Here is a 13,948-nt window from a genome sequence, read left to right on the forward strand (position 1 = left end):
TTAAATATTCAGACCGATAGCCCAATTCCGATTCCGTTATACATAAAAGGTTTATCATTTTGAGAAGTCGACTTCCCTTAAATATTTGCATCTTTGCTGCCTGGATTCCAGTTTGTGTTCAATATATTTCAAGAAACATTGTAGTAAAATTTAAGGAAATTCTCATATTATCGTAGAATGCGAGTACCCAAATGTCGCAATCTTTGCAGTAAATATACCAGGCATTATATCAGTTGTTACGGGTTTCTTAATTAGCGATTAAGATGTATGTTACATACGCTTATCATAGTAAAGGATATATACTAAATCTTTTAGTTTAGTTGATTTATTCATATAGTTTAATGTATTGTATTCATGTAGTTTAATATGTTGTTTTCATATAGATTGTATTCATATAGAAAAAAAGAATGTACTCCTATAGTTGAATAGTCTGTAGGCATATAGTAAAGAAGATTGTATTCATATAGTTTCCATGAAAGTGAAAGGTATTTTTAATGAAATGGATCAAGTATCAGAAACACCTGCCTAATTGATTGAATGATTTATGTATTAATATCATCGATACTGAACTCGCATGTTCGCCTGTTTCATCTTTTGCTTTTCTTTTTACCAACCGATCAATCAGTCTTTTGTTTTATTTTTCTTTTCGTACTTTCTCTGTGTCTGTTTGTTTGTTTTATGTTTCTTCTTTCTTGTTTGTATTTGTATTAGACGTTAGGTATTTGCATTTTACAGCACCATCCACCTCATGTGATATGGATTACAAAGATGTCCGATTGAATGGTTCTTATTTTTGCATCAAGTACCACTGGCAAGCGCAAGCTTTCAACGAAGCAATGAAAGTATGCGAATCTGAAAGGGCCAAACTACTTGTTGTTACGACCAAGGACCAGCTTGCTGATTTATCTAAGATTACTGACTTACTACATATGTGGAGGAACGGTAAGTGAAACTGCAGCTACATATATAAAGAAACATGTTATATTCTCAACACTTTTGCATCAGTAAACTGCAGCTCAAGTTCATAGTCTGAAAACTTCAAAATGTTCATTCACATTGATTAACGTTAAGTTCGAAACATTGTGAAATTAGAATAATGCAAGAGATTGTAAATGTCACAAAAGCCAGTAAGTGATACTTAATGGTCACACCGATTGCATCAATGACCGCTGATTTCAAGAATTTTGACACAGACTGGAAGTAGTTAGCTTCCATTTTTCGCAATACATGTTGAGGATCCGTAACTATAATAAATACCGGCAGTAGAAACACGTGACATCGAAGAGATATTTGGACACTGTGCAACAATCTCCTCAAAGCTTGAATGTAGTTTTTGGTGTCCGTCAGTTTGTCCATTTCGAATCCTTCACATTTTTCCATGCAGATTGTTATTATCCAAAATGCCTTCATTCATGTTACAACGACGTCTTCGTCGCTGTATTCTACCATTTAAATGTTCCGTCACACGTTTAAACTTACATTTTGCAACTAATACGAACATATATAGAGAGCAAACTAATTGTTTTAATAATACTTTTTCCCATTTCTGAAAGTGTGTAACGTGTGTATATGTGTGTATGTGTAAGATTTAGATTTTTCACATAGGTTTATGAACGTTTACAGGTAGCTGTTAGTACCATTTTTATAAGTCATTGATATAACACGGTCAGGGTTAGTTCTCGCAACATCCCACATCCGGGGAAGACGCTCTAACCACTAGGCCATCGGAAAAGATACACTCAATGTCACAAACGCTGGTCAATGTCACTTTATGACATATGCGTGGATTTATGATATTTGTAGGATCTATATTTGTTCAGGATTTGATTGCTTGCGGTTTCTTGAAGTAACATGATTGAAGCCCATCGTTGTTGGATCTAGCGAAAACGCTTAGGACAATGACGTGAATGAGATGTCTATTTACAATGTATATGAATCGTGACTGAATTGGACATATTACTCATGGACATTAAGTCCAACTGTGGATACATCAAACTGACGCGCACTAAGTTAAATAATTGACATGATAAAATAATGTAGGTCGCTAATGGAATTGACCCAACAAAGAAAATTCAAAAAATATACACATTATGTTATTCATCCCGTGGAATCCAATCCGCTCTTCCCTTGCTAATGAATGATCATACTATGAAGCATATTTAATTCCTCAGACCTACAGATCCATAACCTTTGGCCACTCAGAGTGAAAAAAACAGACCCGTCCTTCGAAGTAACGTCACCATTGACAGCATATTCCTGTTATATAAAACTAGATTTCTATGAATCCCCCTGAAAAGATCTACAGAAGAAAACTGCTTCCGTAAATTGACAATACAGCGTGGATATTATGCTAGAAGTACCCTGATTATAATCCAATCCACGGCCAGATAGCTCGATGTTGTTTGGTTTCCTGCCGTCGGCACTTCGTATCTGCAGCTGTGGGTAAACCGAACCTATTTTGAGATAGCTAAGGCTGAAACTATAAATGTGCTGGTAATGATGTACGCGGCAACGAAACCCGAGTACATTTGTCGGTAATATAATACGTAGTGATATTTTAGTAAACACATTTTTGTGAGACTCGACTACATTTCAATTACGCAGGCATACTCCAAGTATTACGTCTATTAGGTAGGCATAATCTGTGTATGATATATGTTTTGAGGGTTTCGAACCTAACCTTGAGTTTCTTCCTCCGGAAGATTCCAGAATAACATGAAATAACAAGACGTCTCTGAACCAAAGTTGTATCAACAAGAAGTCCAAGTGGACCTATGTTGCACAGTAAGCAGATATTCACCTAAAACCCTACGGTATTGCGGCTTTCAAAAATTATGTGATATCAGGATGCTTTCCGTTGCAATGTCTTCAAATGATGTTAATTGTATCTCTTCTTAGAACAAATGTTACAATGACTGAGTAATTTGCATACGTTCATCCATATTTCATGGCACGTCAGCATCATTATATTAAACGGAGAAAGGTATCTGGGTCATAACTATTTGCGTCAAAGCTGGTTTGAATACGTTCAGGAGTTTGTTCCTCCAAAATAAAATTATACAAATGTCTTTTATGTTTTTGGGGGTGGGGTGTGTAGTCCTCTATTGGTAGTGGATTGACATAATTTGTAACATTTTATTCCGGCTAGAATAGTGTCTGCAAAACTTCTACGAATTCGTTTCATCAGTTGTTTCAAAAGACGTTCGAATATTATTTTTTAGCAATATTAGTCATATTTGATGGTGAAGTTGTCCAATGTTTTAGTGGATTTTGTGAAGACTTCGTTAAAGTTTTTATATCTTAGTAACGGTGACCATAATTGATTGCGAATCAGTTATACAAATTATAAGGGTCTTAATGCAAGGATGCTTGCTGTTAAGATAGGTTATATTATTTCAGCAGGTTTGCAGAAAAAGACGTTGAAAGGTTTTATCTTTATAGTAGCAACGTTCATATTTGATGGTATATCAATGTAATTTGCACAGATCTAAAAGACCTTTATGCTATGCCGCTTTCTGCCATACTTAGTAAACACTATTTCAACGGATGTTGAAGAAAACATTGTCTCAAGTATTGCTATTTGAGGTAACAACAACTATATTCGATAGCAAATCACATATTCATTATTTTTATAAAATCAAATGGTCTTTATGCAAACAAGGTTATAATGGAATTCGAATAACTGGTTTTATAGAAGCAGTCATTGATATTTGTTTCGCTTTCACAAAAGTGGCCATATTTGATAACGGATCATCATCTTTTTTTTACCAAATGTAAAAGGTCAACATTCTTGTCATGGCACTTTGCATTATGTTTTCTCATTTTGTTTCAGGGGTTTGGGATCCTTCATATCTTTTTTATTTTTTCATGGGTTTTTGGCAGTGTTTGCTTCTATTTATAACTCGTCATTACAGCATACTTTCTGTCAAGTTTGATCAAATCCTGTTGAGCGGTTTTTAAAAGACGTCATCTAAGAATGTCTCTAATATTCGCAAAAGCGGTTATATTGTTCATCGGACTACATATATTTTAAAAATTTCATAGATGTTCCTGCCAGGATGCTTTCCGTGAAATATGATAAAATTCTGGCAGTTTTGGAGAAGCAGTCATTTAACGGTTTTCTATTTTCTGCTACGGTGACAATGACGATAACTGATTAACATCAGTTTTACAACCTTGAATGCTTTCAATGCCATAATGCTTTCATTCAAATTTTGTTAAAGTCTGCTAATAAGAAGTATTTAGGAGGATTTCTATTTTTAGAAATGGTGGCCATTTTGGATGACACATCGTCATCACTTTGTACAAAATGAATAGGTCTTTATTACAAACTTTTATCTGCTAAGTTCGGTCAAATTATTTAAAGTATTTTATTTTTAAAAGGTCATTCAAGGATATCTCTTTTGTTTGCAAAGGAAGTCATATTCTTTGGCCGATTATCATCATTTTAAAAATTAGATGTCTTTCTGCCAGGATGAATTTTGTCGCATACGATGAAATTATGTCTGACTGTTTGGAAGAAGTAGTCATTTAAGGATCTTTTCTATGTTCAGCAACAGTGACCATTTTGATAGTGGATTGACATCAGGTGTGCCAACTTGAAGACTCTCAATGTACGACGCTTTGATAACGGCGGCAACATCATATGGCACATCGACATCAATTGCACTAACTTGAAAGGTCTTTATTCCAACATTTTATCTGCAATGTTTGGTCAAAGTCTATTGAGAAATTTTGCAAAAGTAGTTTCAAACGTAGTCTACCTTTAGAAATAGTAACTAATTATTAGCCACAGCCAGGCCCTGGGTGGCCGTTTGCTCTAAAGCGCTTGCCTTTACCGATCACTGCCCCCTCATGTTTGACCAAGTGGGTTTGAGTCTCGGGATCGGCCAATGGGCATACGCGATAACACTTGCCAAAAAAGTTTGCCTTGTTACCGTTGTTCTAACCGGGATTTTCCCTGGTTCTTCCTGCACCAGTACTACTGACGGCTATATATAGCCTATCTTGTGATTGAACATTGTCAATGTCAAAAACAACAAACTTAGCAGCATCGGTACCATGTGCACAAACCTGAAAAGTCTTCTTCCCTGGATGTTTTCAAATTTGAGGAGATTCTGTTCATAATTGATTGATATATAAAAATATATATTAAGGGGGTTTTGCCCTTTCCAGTGGCTACAATGTTTGTAAGCAATTCATGCCATTATGATCAGTGACAAAGTTAGATCAGTAGCAGTTGTTGAGAGATAAAAGATGGACACAGAGCCAATCCGTAAGCTAATTTGAACTTACAGCCATGTGAGCTAGAATTTTATCTGACAACATACTACGTGATGAGACAAATATCATTTAATCTAACATTGTTCGTTTTAAACGCTCCGCTGAAGCATATCAATACCTTCTGTATATCATTATTGGATTCATCTGATTTACCAGCAAAACCTTTTTACTCAGATGAAATATATCAATTTTATGACAGGGTACATACAATTCTAAAACCTGTATGTGTTGTTCTTTGCAAGAAGGTGTTTGCCAAATGAAACAATTCTGCTGAAGAAAATCCCGTTGCATGACGACAGTATACATACTTTTCCTGTACATATACATATTGTTCTTTACCACGACGTGTGCGCCGAAACTATTTTTTATGTACGCATCATTTTTCAATTCCTAAAATGCATTACTCGCAGTAAAGAGTTGCTAAAGAGTGCCCAGTGATGTGTGGGGAGAGAATATGTTTGCGCGACGAATGAAAATATTTTACAGAGATCGCTTTCCGCAAATAATTCCAACTTATAAGTAATTACTTTGTAAATTCATTAGAGATAACATCCGGGTTGTGATTGGGGTTAAGACAACCAGTTGATAATATGTCATCTAATCTCTTGCTTTATGTAAGATTAAAATATAAATCATTGCTATACAGAATGTATGTTGTTGCCACTTAAAACATACGATATGAATGCAGGGTGTTCCCGAGATGGATACAGCATGTAGCAGAAGAGTTACAATTAGTGAGCAAATAAAGTAAAAATTACAAGTTCAAACAATTTGCAGGATGTCTTTATTCTGAAAACGCTATCTTTATAAAAGATACAATTAGTGTGCCCAATCAGTATACTCGTTGGCTTTCTACCACTAGAAACGCCTCCGAGTGTTTAGATTATAGCGTTTTCAAATTTGTTTTTTACTTTGTTCCTCGACAAATCTGACTCCTATTTGTGAATTCGAGTGGAACGGAAACACTCGTCAGTCGATAGTGGGCTTATTTCTTTTATTTTTTTCCCTAATTCCAGCCAGTTGAATCTTGTTTGTTTCCTTTTTGATCTACTTTGAATACTTAATAAATTGTAAACTGTCGATTTTGAAGGAAATAAACAATAATAAATATGCCCAGCCATAAGATAGAATTTCACGAAACCATATATATGCATAAATACATACATTCATATGAACATCAGTATGTACTGATGCAACAATATCTGCATCAAGAGTGATCATAATAGATACATATAAATATTTCACATTTTTACAGACTGTGCATTTATTGGTGTGTCAGATGAAACTGTGGAGGGACACTGGGTGAGTTGGAATGGAGAGAATGTTACTCCCGACTGGTATCAAGGAGAGCCAAATGACCTTGGCGGGGAGGATTGTGCATGTATTCGTGCCAATGTAGGAACTGTTGACACCGAATGCAAAACTTGGAGATCTTTCCTATGTGATAAAAAACGTTTGTGATTCACATCAAATTAAGGGACCAATTTGTCCCCACAATCCCACCTTCTATTTCAAAGTAGCAAAATGTTTCACATAACGACGTGTGCATTTGGTATGCACATTGTGGATTGTTTGCCGCTCATTCTCCGTCTATCAACATTTGCTGTTTTTCAATTCTCGAAAACTGTTGAGTAAAGTTTGATTAAATGTTGTCTTAATGCATATTTTATGTCATGTACGTGAGGCTTTAAGGTGTCTATGTTTGGCTAATAATGCATGTAGTTAGAATTCGAACAGGTAAAAATGGCAATCAAACAGCATTTGCCGTGCTCAAAAGTGCTTTGTTTTGTATCTTCTCATGTACTGTTCAATACAGAAAGCAGTAAAGTGTTGTGTGTTGTAAAATGTTCTTCGCACCTGTTCTAAACGATGAACACATATATTTCATTTACGACTGTCTGTAGATGTCCCTGATGTTGCGCAAATATTGTTTCATCTCCTGATTGGTTATTGCATTGAAGAAATATTTATTATAACATATATTTTTCATATATTTTGTCTGTTTGTTCGTGCGTTTTTCAGGATTATTATTATTTTAACCTAAGACGCGTTTGTACAATAATTTTGTTGATTTTTCAGTTTCTTTTCTTCAGAACTCGATGTGAATAGCATTCTAAATTGGATGCTTTTACTTTAAGTTGTTTGTAAATATACGATGAGAGCCGAATTCATAAAATGATGAAACAGGCGTCTATCATATATTTTATATTTAGGAATCAATTTATATATGCCGTGCGAATTGAGCAGTTGATTAATCTCCTATACCAGCTGTGTTATCTGCATAGATCCCACTCCTGGTAACGTTTAGATGGGATAAATCTAGCATGAACTAGCATGGGATTCTACCCACTTTGTTTTTACCCCGAGGAAATAGAAAGCTGACTAGCCCGCCCCCAGTGCCTTTCCTCCCATTAGAACCTCCACTACCATAACCAACAAAACCTAATTTTAAATAGTTATTAGGCTAACAAGCACTATTATTGTACTTTATAATTTGGTATCACTAAGCAGAAGTAAAAATAGTTACAAAATACATCATAAAATACAAGATACGCATATACACTAAACAGCAGAATGTCAGAAGGTAACAACATACACTAACAATGTCAGTAAGCAGGAATGAAAAAGCTAACAAAATAAATCATATAATACAAAAACGTTTACACGTTATATAACAGAGTAGCAATAAGTAGCAGCATAAACATTTGGAAATAAATCATATAATATACAGAATAATATTATACACTATATAACAGAGTGTCAGAAAGCAGGAGTGTAAAAGCTTGCAATATAAATCACGCAATATGTCAGACAATATACACTGTATAACAATGGCAGCAAACTGGAGTGTACAAGTTTCCAAACTAAATCATACAATTTACATTAAAACAATATCCATTGAATAATCCTCGATGTATAACATAAAGATGTAAAAGTTTTAAAAATAATAAATTAATTAAATAATTAATTTGTAATTGTATTGGTGGTGTGAAAGTTCCTGCAATAAAGGTTATGACATACATACATACATACATACATACATACATACATGTATGCATGCATGCATACAGACAGACAGACATGGAGACATGCATACATACATACATATCTCTTTAACCTCTGTTCATTGCATTCTTCTGTCATCCTTCATTGTTATGTACTTATCCCCAAACTTTTTCTACATTCATATGTCAGTTATTTAGATATATTCATCTGTCAGTTCTTCTTTAGATACATTCATATGTCAGTTCTTTAATCCATTACAGTTTTAATCAGCTAATATAATTGCCTTAGTAGCTCAACTGCAATTAATTCTTCAATTAATACATTCATTTTTGTTCATTTCATAATTGTATAGCATTCAAAAAACTTCTTTTGGATGAAGGTATATCTAAGCCTGAAACTTTCGAAAAAGGATGTCACTTTTGAAACGAAAATACGAAGAAGATGGATTAACTGGGTTGGGGCCTTGATTGCAACACTAGGTACGTAATGACGCTTTGGAAAGCGCCACCAGAAGGAGCAATGATTAGGGATTAGATTTTAATGAGGAAAAAAATGTACCACAAACGTATGTTAAATGGGACCTAAATAGAACTATTGAATGAATGCGTACTTATCACAAGTAAAAATGCATGTTTTGTCCAGAAGTACGATCTCGCACGCGCAGAGGAAGAAAAGGTATTTCCATCATAGTCTTCTATTTTAACACACCTAAACATCGCCGCTAATTAAAGCACCGCTACGATCTGCTAACACTTTAACGTTTTCTTCTTACATTTAAGGAGATATATGGCTAATTGTAATTTTAACAAAGCAACATTCTTCGAAATATCTGTAAAAAAGAGTCATTTCTTGTTCCAATTCAGGGTAAACTCTAATCACGAATCAGAGCTGAACGATCATTTGCAGAATTTCATATATTTCAATACACGAATCCTATGAACAAATGGGGATGGCAAGCCTTAATTGTGTTTAGAATAATTTCATGCTTGTTTACACATGTAATTTTATATATGGAATTTTTGGTGTGATTTAATCAAGTATAAGTGTATCTGTACCCTGAGACTTCTTATCTTCCTCGTTACAGATTGAATCAAACTTGTTCGCCTCTCGCAAACACGAATCTCGTTAGCGACCGTTTTGATTCCCTTGATGAAGTGACACATCGCTCGTGACTGTGAATCAGAGAATATCAAAATGCCCAAACTTCCTCGTACTTTTAGTTGATTGGAGTTTTCCGATAAAAGCTTTCGTTGGAATCATTGTGAGAAGAGGGGTTATGTAATAAATACAAAACCGCATTTCGTGCTTTGTTCTGAGTCCGGGGAAAGAAATCGTTTCATATTTAGCATGAATATAATTATCCCTACGTCATATCAAAGTCGTTCTTTACGTCCATGTTAATGTGTAACTTTTGTCTGGCTTTATGTTTTAAGGAGAAAACACGATAACATGGTTTAAATACTCAAAACAGATCTGGATTTGTTAGCCAAGAACTCTTGCCAGTTGTTAGTAGAAAGATAACATAACCTATAGGTAAACATTAAAAGTCAAAGATCTTAGGTGAATCATACACTGAAGCTACAAACATGATACAATTCTTCACAGTCAATTTTCAAACGCAACCAGATCTGAGAGGTCTGAAAAAATATGTTATATACTAAATGTGATAGGCAGAGTACGTGAAGATTTATTGCCTACTCGTCGAGAACAACGTGTTAAAACTGATTGTTAAAAACTCGGTTTTAAGCTTCACCTGTTAAATACCAGGTCAGCTATTTTGTATTGCCAAACAGTCAATCCGAACCATGAAAGAAATAACGGCGATCAAGTTGAGAGTGACCTTAGGTGACGTTCAGGTCCTTTAATTGCAGGGTTTCCGTTTTTCAGGAATGTGACATTTTTTAGATTTACTATTTTGGAAAAAAGGTTTATGGTCACGAAGATATCATACACTCTTTAATTCTGTGTGAAGTACAACGGCATACAGAGACTTACCACATCGATTCTGGATTGCAGAATACGACAGTTTATTAGATTTTCTTATCAACAACCAGATATATGTGATTACCTCTCCTTCACTGGGAGGTGACAGTACACTAATAATCTATTTCTACTAAACTCCAAAATAATATGCTTCTTCTTGTGTGTATATATATATATATATATATATATATATATATATATATATATATATATATATATATATTACGTACACTATATATATCCTGAATGGGCAATCATTTAAAGAAGAAAAAACAAACTTAAAAGTTGAATTATGTGGTCGAATTTTCACGTGTTATACCGTATTAGCAGTACGCTAACGTGGACTGGTCAAATTAATGGACCACCAAAGGGTCCATTCCATCAGGTAACACATTATTACGTAAAGACACCTTAAATAATTAATTTCACAAAAATCTGGAAATTTATTTTAATTACTTTAATGTCTTTATTCAAATCCTCGAAACCTTTAACGGTAAGCAGAAAGGTCTAGAACGTTATACGTGTGTAGCGCTAGTTCGACATGATGATTAATCTAATTATTACAGTGAAACGAAAAAATCCCCAGCCATTTAGGCAATTGTATCAAGTTGTACTTGAATTTCCCAGATTTTGCATTGGTACAAATTTTGAATTCTGTATTTTAGTGCATGTTCACACTTTATGCTTCGTTTGTTCGAGTAAGCTGCCGTAGCTCCGCTGTTCTCGTGATACAAATGTCGTGAGTTCGATACCCGATCATGCAATCCTAGGTTGGCTCTGCAGCAATCAGAAAAGCACTTTTACCCCTTTTTGTTGTCATAATATAGTCAATAATATATTTAAAGTACCTTTAGGAAACAACCAATAAACCAAACAAACAACCAAAAGAAAACACCCAAGCAAGAAATCCACTGATGAACATTTTGCTCAAATTGATAACAATAAGCTTAGTAGGCTATCTAAGAGAGGATAAATGATGCAATTGAACGTGAATTATACAGGATTCTTTGTCAGTTGCATTTAAAGTCAATTATTAAAAATATAGTTTATATAACCGTGCAAAGCAAACAAAAGTTTGCGAGATATATTTCATAGATAATGATTAACTCATAAACGGTAACAACAAATATGAATATATATACTATGTTTGTTCCTACTGTCTACCTTTTGATTAGAAAGAATAACACAAGATCGTATAGAATAAACATAGATAGTATTTATTTGTAAATTACCTTAAATGGACGATTGAACACGAGATTTAGGTAACCCATATAATAAATAGGGACAAAAGTGATCGACTCACGTGGGGGTAGGTGCAATGGTGCTTCTCAGATAATTACAGCTTATACACCTTTATCTGAGTGTGTTAAAAATGTATTTATTAATGATTTACATAAATTAGAATTTAAGTTATATAAGTAAAAGACTTTAGTTACTTAAGTCGGGGTGGCGAATCAAGTGAAAGTGAAGTGTTAACCTTAAGGTGCAGAAAGTATTAAGTAGCGTAGGGCGCAACGCATGTTCGCCCTGTAACAAAGGTGACGAGAGACGGTGAAATGACAATACAAAGCTACTGAAGTAATATACTAATATATCAATTACTGTGTGAACAATTTGTATTTTTCCCAGAACTATATAAACCGTCATGCTTTCTCGCATTAGATGATTCCCCGTGATAATTCACCCAAGGTGAATTCATATCAACCATTACGGTAGCAGACGTCATCTAGTGAACAATACATAAATCATGGAATACCATGTAATGTCATGCTAGCATACAAACTTTCATTAGGAACTAAACATTGCAACTTGACTATGTTCATCTAACATACTTGACACATTACAGATTAAATATATACAATGTCACCCGATTATTTTCTTTTCTATAGGGAAATTGGAAGTATCATATCATTTACAAAGATTCATTGTTAATTTTTACGTTCAGCAACAAATTTGACGACAGTTGTTCATCAATGCTTTTTATGCTATATAATATGATACTGATTTGATTGGTGGATTCTGGCTTTCCTAACTGTATTAATAAATTGACAACACTGTAAAATTTTATATATTTAAGGATCCGACTTTATTTGTTAGAGAACATGTGCTTATCGGTCGTTAGTAGGATTCTGGTACATCGGTTTAAACTTGGAATTCGGTATTTCAGGCGAGTGTCATGGTTTGGAGATGCTTCTTCTCGCCTGGATATATATATATATATATATATATATATATATATATATATATATATATATATATATATATATATATATATATATATATATATATATATATATATATATATATATATATATAAAATCTGAATCATTTATTCAGAATGAACAATTATATAAAGAAGATAAAATAAACCTAAACAGTGAATTATTAGGTGGTCGAATTTTCACTATTTAAACCATAAGAACAGTAAGCTAATGTGGTCTGAGAGGCACGTCATACAAAAATATTTCAGTTTTTTTTTTTGTTTAACCACTATATAAATCAAAGATTACTTTTGGATCCAGGTTTAAATATGAAACGGTTGTCCGCTTTTGCTGTGATATACTCTAATTGCATTGATAGCTCATTTCAAGTGAATTTGACTTATTCGTTTCATAATTGCATAATAGTAATGCCATAATTGTTGGTGAACGCTAAATTTAGGCCTGAAGCTTCAGGACAAGAACGTGACTTCTGAAAAGAAAATGCAAAGAAGGTGGACTAGGTGGGGGTGGGGGCCTAAATTGCAACACTACATACGTAATGATGTTCTGTAAAACCGGTGCAATAGTATACCCCCAGTCCGGAGTATACCTGGGGTTAAAGCGGCCAGGCTAGATTATACCCGGGTATATTGTGGCCGGGGCCAATTTATTTCCCTGGGGTATATTATGACCTAGGCAAATTCATACCCCTCAGGCCAAATTATACCCCCATGATATCAATAGTGTTGAGCTATATACACAATAATTACTTCATTCTTCAACATTTTATTGAGGATTCACCTTTGTCAGGTAAGTTAAATGACATGTTTCAGTCGTACTCGTAGTCTGTCAAGGTATATACATACAAGATAAGATTATATATATATATATATATATATATATATATATATATATATATATATATATATATATATATATATATATATATATATATATATATATATATATATATATATATATATATATATATATATATATATATATATATATATATATATATATATATATATATATATATATATATATATATATATATATATATATATATATATATATATATATATATATATATATATATATATATATATATATATATATATATATATATATATATATATATATATACTCTTCATGTCCAGAGACAGTGTTAATCATGTTGTACACTATCGTGGTAGTGTCAATGCACATCAAATTTGAGCTTTTTGTGGAAAACTTGAAGAAGGAATCAGGAATCATGATAGAATATATACCTCACATTCTTCCAGTCCAATTGTATTGATTTACTATTATATTTCCAACACTCCTATCAATATGTTCTAGTTTTTAAATCACAGTGGTATTCATATTTCTTTAAGCTGAAGCTAAAACATACATCAATAAACTCAGAAAAGGCGGTGATGATTGTTGTTCATGTTTTCCTGCTAGAAGTAAAGACCATAACGATAAGTAAATAT

At 33.5% G+C, this 13,948-nt stretch overlaps 1 protein-coding gene across 1 annotated transcript; it reads left to right on the forward strand.

The window, feature by feature from the left end:
• Positions 1-282: 282 nt before the first annotated feature.
• Positions 283-8,063, forward strand: LOC149784498 (hemolymph lipopolysaccharide-binding protein-like). The gene is made up of 2 exons (XM_089933279.1): positions 283-942; positions 6,539-8,063. Exons 1-2 carry the CDS (start codon positions 756-758, stop codon positions 6,742-6,744), a joined length of 393 nt encoding a protein of 130 aa, XP_089789405.1. The 5' UTR covers positions 283-755; the 3' UTR covers positions 6,745-8,063.
• The last annotated feature ends 5,885 nt before the right edge of the window (positions 8,064-13,948 follow it).

This window comes from Sinohyriopsis cumingii, chromosome 14 (genome assembly GCF_028554795.1).
Source record: "Sinohyriopsis cumingii isolate HCF-2022 chromosome 14, ASM2855479v2, whole genome shotgun sequence".
NCBI classification, from domain to species: domain Eukaryota; kingdom Metazoa; phylum Mollusca; class Bivalvia; order Unionida; family Unionidae; genus Sinohyriopsis; species Sinohyriopsis cumingii.